At 41.1% G+C, this 8749-nt stretch overlaps 1 protein-coding gene across 5 annotated transcripts in view; it reads right to left on the bottom strand.

Moving 5' to 3' along the window:
* Window positions 1–4301: 4301 nt before the first annotated feature.
* Window positions 4302–8749, bottom strand: part of Nbn (nibrin) — a 31397-nt gene continuing 26949 nt past the window's right edge. For all 5 annotated transcript variants that reach the window (XM_052176118.1, XM_052176119.1, XM_052176121.1 and 2 more), the window contains 2 exons: window positions 6447–6496; window positions 4302–5253 (listed from right to left, as the gene is read on the bottom strand). In XM_052176118.1, the coding sequence (XP_052032078.1) occupies window positions 5226–5253; window positions 6447–6496 (78 nt within the window). In that variant the 3' untranslated portion in view covers window positions 4302–5225. The remainder of the gene's footprint in view (window positions 5254–6446; window positions 6497–8749) is intronic.

Genomic DNA, 8749 nt, shown 5'->3' with positions numbered 1-8749 from the left:
GGGCACCACAGCCAGGAGAAATGCCTTGGAACCCGTAAGATGTACATGCTAGTACTTCAGTATGAATAAACATGAGAACATTAGTATTGTGAAAAGTATTTTAAGGTATGAATGTCTAAGTTACAATTAGTGTTGCTTTAAGAAAACATTGTGACCAAGGACATTTACAGAAGCAAGAATGTGTTTGGGTTACAGTTCTAGAGGGATGAGTCCCTCACTTTCCTGGTTGGGAACATGACGGCAGGCAGGCAGGCATGGCACTGGCACAGCAGCTAAGGGTGCACATCTTGATCCACAAACAGGAAGCAGAGAACTCTAAAGTGATGCAGACTCTTAAAACATCAGTCATATGGTAGAGCCACACCTAATTCTCCCCAACAACTTCCATCTAGAGACCAAATACTCAAATAACTAAGCCTTGCCTGGGGTGGGGTGGGGTGGGGTGGGGAAGAATCTCATTCAAACCATCATGATGGAGTAATTAATAGGAAGTGATGGAATCTTCTAAATGTATTTTCAAAAAGGAAATCCTGGTAACTCCTTGTGAAATAGACTCAGATGGAAAAAATTAGACTGCATTTAAACTTCACATTAAGGGGCATAAACCTAATGAGATGTGTTTATATGAAAAAGAAGGCTGACGAAAGTGGGGAAACTTTCCAAAAAGTATTTAAATCAAACTGTTAAGAGGAAAACACTTAAATGTGAATTAAAGCACAAATAATAGGAAGATAGTTGGAATATTTAATAAGGCTTTAAAAAACAGTATACATTAAATGCTGCTATTAAAGTGGGTTGTTACATATTTTAACATTAGCTAAAAACTGATAAAGGTACCGAACTAATCAGGAGCTAAAACAATAAGAAATGGCTGAAAAGCCAAGGAAAAATTGAATACCAGAACATAGCTGTCACATGTCACAGCTGTCACAGTGATGCAGACTGACAGTTTCAGGTACTGACATTGAAATGTGGTCTTAAATGAGCGACGGGCTAGAGCAACTTAGTCCTGAATATAGAAAAGGGAGTAATGAAAATCACTGAGGTAAGAGCAAATCAAATGGCCTTCAAAATCTTAAGTTTGACATGTTCCTGGCCAGCCAAACAAGAACAGAGCTCTAGTAATGAGAATGGAAAAGGAGATATCAGTATAACAGAAATGGAGAACTTAATATGAAAGCATAAGAGAATGGATAAAGTCCTTGAAAGAGACAAACCAACAAAACTGCTACAAGGAATGGAAAGTCTGAATAGCCATGTCCAGGCATAACAAGTTTGGGTTCAGGAGTTGCCCCACAAACCACATCAACACCTCTCTCGGTCAGATGTTTCTGTAAAAATCTGAAAACTTCTACCAGAAAAACCCTAGAATTTATATTAAGGTGAGTTTAGCTCCTTACAGTGTTCCACATTCATTGTACAATAAATTCCATATGCAAGCAATAAATCATTGTAAGATAAACCTTTGAAAGGCCACTTACGATGTCAAAAGTGTACTAGGGTTCAATTTAAAGCATGCAAGCCTCACAATAAAAGTACAAAGATGTTCAAAGAAATACATTATCAGTTCTTATCATGCCCAGTGTGCTGGCATTCTCCCTTAATCCCACCATGAGGGAGGCTGAGGCAGGAATCTCAGGCCAGCAAGCCTGGTCTACAAACAGTTCTAGGACAGCCAGGGAGGGGTACACAGACAAACCTTGTCTTGAACACCCCCCCACCACCACCACCAAAGGATATCAGTTCTCTTAACTAATTTCTAGCATAATTTCAATTAAAATCCTAAAAGAACCTGGCTTGCTAGGAGGACTAAAGTGTTGGGTCTGAGGGACTGGGGATATGGCTGTGATTAAAGTACTTGCATCACAAACAGCACTGAAATTCAGGCCGCCAGAAGGCAGAGATGGGATCCCTACAACACGAAGACTAGCCATATCTGAGCTACGATGAGACAACCCCTACCTCAGTGAGTGAGTAAAAGGACCAGGATATTCAACATCAGCTTTGAGCCTCCACGTGCCTGTGAACACAGGCCCATGCACTTAAACAAGAATATTGGTTTTTAAAGCTTACATGCTATTTGTCTTAGTCAGGGTTTCTATTCCTGCACAAACATCATGACTAAGAAGCAAGTTGGGGAGGAAAGGGTTTATTGAGCTTACACTTCCACGTTGCAGTTCATCACTAAAGGAAGTCAGGATTGGAACTCTAGCTGGTCAGGAAGCAGGAGCTGATGTAGAGGCCATGGAGGGATGTTTCTTACTGGCTTGTTTCCCCTGGCTTGCTCAGCCTGCTCTCTTACAGAACCCAAGAGCACCAGCCCAGGGATGGTACCACCCACAAGGGGCCCTCCCCACTTCATCACTAATTGAGAAAATGCCCCACAGTTGGATCTCATGGAGGCACTTCCCCAACTGAAACTCCTTTCTCTGTGATAACTCCAGCCTGTGTCAAGTTGACACACAAAACTAGCCAGTACACTATTATAGTAATTCAAGAAAGAGTAGTCTGGTGAAAGGATGGGTAAACATAATTAATGTGTGATGAAGTTGCCAAGATAATTTAACGCAGAAAAGACTTCTTCCAATAAACAGTATTTGATGTTCACATGAGGAAAACCTACCCCTGACCCATACATTACACCATACTCAAAAGTTAAGAGACTTATATTAGAATTTATGGAAATATTAAAATGTAACCTTATGGAATAACCCGTCTTAAGAGTTAAAATACTAATTTTGTGTATGTGTGTGATAGGAAACATATCAAAGGAAATAGGTAAATGCGACTGTGATGGTTTGCATACGCTCATCCCAGGGAGCGGCACTATCAGGTGTGGCCTTGTTGGAGGAAGTGTGTCATTGTGGGGATGGGCTTGGAGATCTTCCTCCTAGATGCCTGAGGATGCCCAGTCTGTTCCTGGCTTCCTTTGGAAAAAGTTGTAGAACCCTCAGGTCCTCCCCGCACCATGCCTGCCTGGATGCTGCCATGCTTCTGCCTTGATGACAATGGATTAAACCTCTGAACCTGTAAGCCAGCCCCAATTAAATGCTGACATTTTTAAGATTTGCCTTGATCATGCTGTCTGTTCACAGCAGTAAAATCCTAACTAAAACAGCGACTTTATCAACATTTAAAAGTTTAGGCTGGGGATGTAGTTCAGTTGGTAGAGTGGCTACCTAACGTGCAGTCTAGGATTCTTCCCAGCACCACTGTAAATGCGCTTCATCACCGGGCCATCTCTCCAGCCCATCAATGGAATTTTAACAAAGCCACTGGAACTGAAACCAGAGACCTTTAGTGCCTATCCCTTCACTGTGCTGAGGAAGTGCGATGCTATATAGACTATGGTTATTGTTTCTCAAATGAAACAAGCGTCTGAAAGTGTAATGAAGGGTAGAATAAAATAAAGGCCTGTATTTATGACTTGTCTCTATAAAGTGCGGTAATACGTTCTGAGGTCTGGTCAAAGGTAGAGAGTAGCTGATCCGGACACTTAAATGTAAAGGGACACACGGTGTCCCGTAAAGATTCAGTAAATAGGGACCTTGTTTCTAGGCATGTTCTAACTAAAAGAGGTAAGATTTCTAGGGAGGCCAGAAAGCTTTCAGTTCATAATAAAAGGTTTATTACACTTTCTAGAATATAAGATATAATAATATACAGGTGGAGTTGAGATCCACTTCTCTATATAAAAATATTTGAAAAAGAACCTATTTCCAGTTACCACTTTCCTTTTTAGGTAGAGGATAACCTACTGCCTCTACTTTATGGACAGAAATACGTGTGACATTTAAGAAGCCAAGACAGAGTCCTGTGCTCAGTAAAACCACCAAAGGGGCCCATCTTTCTCTTTGGTATGATCTAGTCAGTGTGGAGGGTGCATACTACCTCAATCTCTTGTACTAAGTAAGATGGGGGACAGATTCTCACCAACACCACTGCACTTGGGTCATATCAGTTTAGGAAAGCTCCAGAGTAATGGAAAAGAAAAGCTTACACTGATGTGCTTATCATTAATCTAAGGTGAAAATGAACAAGGTACAGAGTAATTACATATGTAATTCGTAAAAAGTATTATGCACAGGAATTTATGAGTCATCGAGGGCTGGAGAGATGGCTCAGAGGGTAAAGGCACTAGCTGTTGTTCTTCTAGAGGTCCTGAGTTCAATTCCCAGCAACTACATGGTGGCTCAGAATTATCTATGAGAGCTGGTGCCCTCTTCTGGTGTGTAAGCATGCATGCACAGACAATCGTATACATAATAATAAAGAAGTAAATCTTAAAAAAATCCATGGAGTCACAGAAGTACAACTATATCTGTATTTATATATAGATATAACATGTTGCAAGATTTTCCATGCCCAATCATATTAGGGCAGTGAAAGGCCTGTGATTGGACAGAAAAAGGGAGGTGGAGCTAAGAGTTGGGAGGACAGAGGTCACAGGAGAAGAAAGGGAACCGAGATGGCTTCAGACATGGACCTGTGTGACATCTGTGACATCTATTAGCCAAAATAGCTAAGTTTTTATAAGGTTAGAAATAGTGGGATAAAGTTTTTATCATAACCAATTGGCTCTGAAATTACTGTATTGGCATCTTGTAACTTGTAATATTATTTATACATAAATCTGATTGGCTAACTAAGCTTTAAGAGTCTTGATTCTACCGGGTAATTAGGTGGTAAAGAGGCAGATTGTGGGGTGTGTTGGGTGTTGCGTGGTAGCAAAAGGAACTGGGGTGGGGGAGGTGGCTAACAGAGGGACTGCCGAGTGAAGTGGCCCAGCAGAGGCCCCGTGGCCCCACAGGGCCAGAGAGCTTGCGGGCCTGGAGACCAGTAGCTCCAGAGAGTTGGCAGCGGCAGGAGCATGGGAGCATGGTTAGAACCCGCTAGCAGGTCAACCTTTTTAATATTTCTTGCAATGATATCACAGTGGGAACCAATCATCTAGTGGGTGGGAGACTTTGGTCTTTATCCTTAATGCAGTTTCAGGATTTGGACACTATGATTGTAACAATTACTTGATACACATTTAAAATGAGGGGAAAATTATAATATATATATTTTCTCCAAGAGACAATGTTACCACACAAAAGGAATGGAGTTTGTTTATTTAATAAACTAAAGTCTTAAAGCACTTATAATTTCTATGTACTATATTCATGTATCCCAGCTGGTCTGAAGGAGAAATGTGTTTGTACAGCTTCCTTTATAAGGTTCAATTATCTTCTTTTTACATTAGGATTATATCTGCAAAGAAAAAACATCGTTAAAGGACATTTCAGTAGCGATCCCATTAATGGGCTATCAACCTGCAGTCTTCACTTTAGCAGACCACGTTAAAACTAAAACATCAGCATAAAAACTTAGTGTGGATTTGAACAGACCCTATAAAAGCATTTCCACAAAATGAAGTATATGGTTTGTACAGAAAGCTTAGTGGCTCTAAAATATAAGTATTGCTTTATATGGTTTTTCCCTATAGAAATTTGGCAGCCAGATGTCTCATTGATTTTTCTTGTACTTGTGAAATATCAGTATTGTCACCATTCTTACTCTCACTATCAACTATAAGGTTAATAAAATTGTCAAACTGGCTACAAACAGACCGGGGTTGGGGGTGGCAAGATGACTCAGCAGGTAGAAGTCCTCCCTGCTGAGCCTGAGGAGCTGAGGTCAGTCCCCATGACCCCCATAGCAGCAGAAAACTGACTGCTGAAAGCTGACCTGACTTCTGCCCACACACTATCACACACATGCTTCAACACACATGTGCACAAACACAGGTATAGATAAATGTGTGCACATACACTCACAGTAAATGTGTTAAATAAAGATTAAGGCGTCCTGTATTTGAGGTTGAGAAAGAATGTTACTCTGTTTTAGCCAATGTCTACCTGATATGATATTCATTGTATTTGAGAGAGAGAACCATTCCAAAGTTTATTGGGTTTCTAGAAGTCTCAAAGTATATTAAGTTATAAATTCTTAACAACTCTGTAAAACCTGCCCTAAAGCAAGCAAAACCAGCTTTGGATCTCTCATCCAATCTTTCATTTTATCCATTTGTCAAATTAAAACTAGGCAAGTGGTCTGGACTCTTAATTGTCTGATTTCCAAATCTGTTCCTTTAATTCTCCTATAACAAAAACCTCACAGATTGATAATCAAAATACTTTTGGAACTTTCCCTTTCCTGAAGGATACCATGCAAAATTTAAACATCTCATGATAAAATTGAATCAACCTTAAATCTATAGCCAGAAAATTTAATCAATGTGTTCAAGTAATAAAAATACATGAGTTAAAAGTCAAACATTCTTTATGTGAAAGTACTGTGTGTCTCTCACATGGACAGAAGAAAGCAAATATTTGACTGTCATGAGCATAACTGAATTATATCTACATTTCTCAAATGGCCTTGGGAGAAAAGTAAAATCTCACCTAAATAAATCATCAGCAAGAGACTCTTCTTTTGCTTGTTGCTTCTGTGCCTGTCAAAGTTAACATAATGTGACTCACTTACTCAGCAGCAAATACCTCCAGATCCCCATTTGCAAGCTGTCACTCGTCGGCAAGCGGTCATCTCTAGTCTTCCCATTCAGCCGACCCTCTGTTTTCACTTCCTGCTAAGATTACTGCAAGATTGTAGTTAAGTAACTGTCTAGCCGAGTTCAAAGACCATCAACACAGATAACTAGTGTACTGAGTTCAATACCTAGGTCTATATGATAGAGGGAGACAGCAGATTCCAAAAGGCTGACCTCTGGCCTCTGTGCACATACAACAGTATGGAAGTGCACGCATACACACGTAGAAACATGCAAAGCCACAAAATTATGCTTCTAATTAAGGATTTTTTAAAAGTTATTTATTTATTATGTGTAAGTGCACTGTCATGTCTTTAGGCACACCAGAAGAGGGCATCAGATCTCATTACAGATGGTTGTGAGCCACCATGTGGTTGATGGGATTTGAACTCGGGACCTCTGGAAGAGCAGTCAGTGCTCTTAACCACTGAGTCATCTCTCCAGCCCCTAATTAAGGATTTAAAGAGACTTGTCTAACTTGATGTGAGCCATAGTCATCGTCCAACATTCCAGCGACTAAGAGCTTGAAAGTGTAATAATTATGTTATCTTCAATCAAAGCCGCATGGCAGGTAAACCGTCTCCCTTCCTCTTGCTTCTGAATCAGGATGGAGAAGTTTTTGGCCACAGTAATTTTCAACAGACCTCACCAAGCTCCTGAAGCACCACAGAGTTAGGACAAGGGAAAGGCCTCTGCTGAAAGCTTCCTTCTCAAGTCCAGTGTGATTCTAGCACACGCCATCCAGTACTCCTCCATAACTCCTAACAAAGAGGAAATGGCTCCCCAGTCTGACCCTTACATGTGCATACCTTCTTAAATCTGGCTCTCCTAATAACCTTGTTGGCCTCCTAATAACCTTGTGCCGCCTCCTGGACCCTGTGCTCTTGTTTTCTTAGTCAGAACAGAGCAACAAACAGACCCATCTCCTAAATACGCAATTCTTACTGGTTTTGTTTGTATTTCTCCCTCTGCCCAGGACACCGTTTTTGCACATCTAGTCACTTTCAAGGTCAACTTCTTCAGTATTAGTGTCTATGACACAAGGAGGAACATATTCAAATCAGCACAGAGTTAAAGATTATGTCTGATCCACAGAAACGACACTGCCACTTCAAGGAAACTTTAAGAACTGGCCCAGTGACTGGGGAAATGAAGGCGGGCTTGCAGCAAGGGTAGATCAGACAAAGAACAGAAGTCCAGACAATAGACGGTATAGAAGCCTAAGTAAGAGCAAGGTGTCAGCGTGTGGTGCGTTCAGGTGTGTGTGCAGCAGCGTATGCGTGCCGAAATCACTGTGGCAACCAAGCATTTCATGGTATACACCCAGCACCCGTAAAGCACCTGTCTGACTTCTAGGGAAATAACCAGAGGTGGAAAAGGCCAGCAGCTGCGCCTGCGCCACCATTTAACTCCCCGTGAGCATCTGAGGAGCAGGGTGTGTGTGGGGCGGCTCCCTTCTTCTCCTTGGTCTTCCCTTGCTCCCATTCTGCCTCTGCCTCTCACTCTCCTCAACAAAGGATTATTACTGGATTATTATTCACTTGATGTTCCAACAGGTAACTTCTAGGCCTTAGGTTTTACCTTCTTCATTATTTTATGAACTGCCATAAAAGAATGTGCATTCATAAAACATTTGTATACATAAAACAAATAATTAAAAAAAAACAGGTAAGGTATTAGACTCACTGATAAAAATACCTGCAGAAAATAAAGAGTAGGGAAAAACAAAAAGGCTTTCGGCAATGGGACGATCCACATCTTTAGAACTCCATGGCTGGATGCAGACAGTTAGTGTTGAAGACAGAACCAGAGAAACTCCAAAATTACAGTAAAACAAACAAATTAAACTTGATAAAATTGCCCTGGTGTTTCGGAAGGACACTATAGAGGAAACAGGCACGGCAGAGCTCAGGAGACAGCGAGAGGGATCCAGAAGGGCTGGAAGGCAGCTCCATGTCGGAGGCCTGCGCTCCCACCTGGGTCTTCACGCCAGAGCTTCCACTGCCCTGCGGCCATCTCCCTTCGTGCCACACTTTCTTACAGTTTTCTAGGTCTTTCTTTTCCTTTTACATCAGGAATTACAATTACTCTACTCAGATCCCACTTGCGTTTTAACTAACTGAGTCTGTAATTCTCTTAACATAAATATGGAAAAGA

Source organism: Apodemus sylvaticus, chromosome 3 (genome assembly GCF_947179515.1).
Source record: "Apodemus sylvaticus chromosome 3, mApoSyl1.1, whole genome shotgun sequence".
Lineage (NCBI taxonomy): Eukaryota > Metazoa > Chordata > Mammalia > Rodentia > Muridae > Apodemus > Apodemus sylvaticus.
The sequence above is the reverse complement of the archived record's forward strand: the minus strand, read 5'-3'. Positions and strand labels throughout refer to the sequence as shown.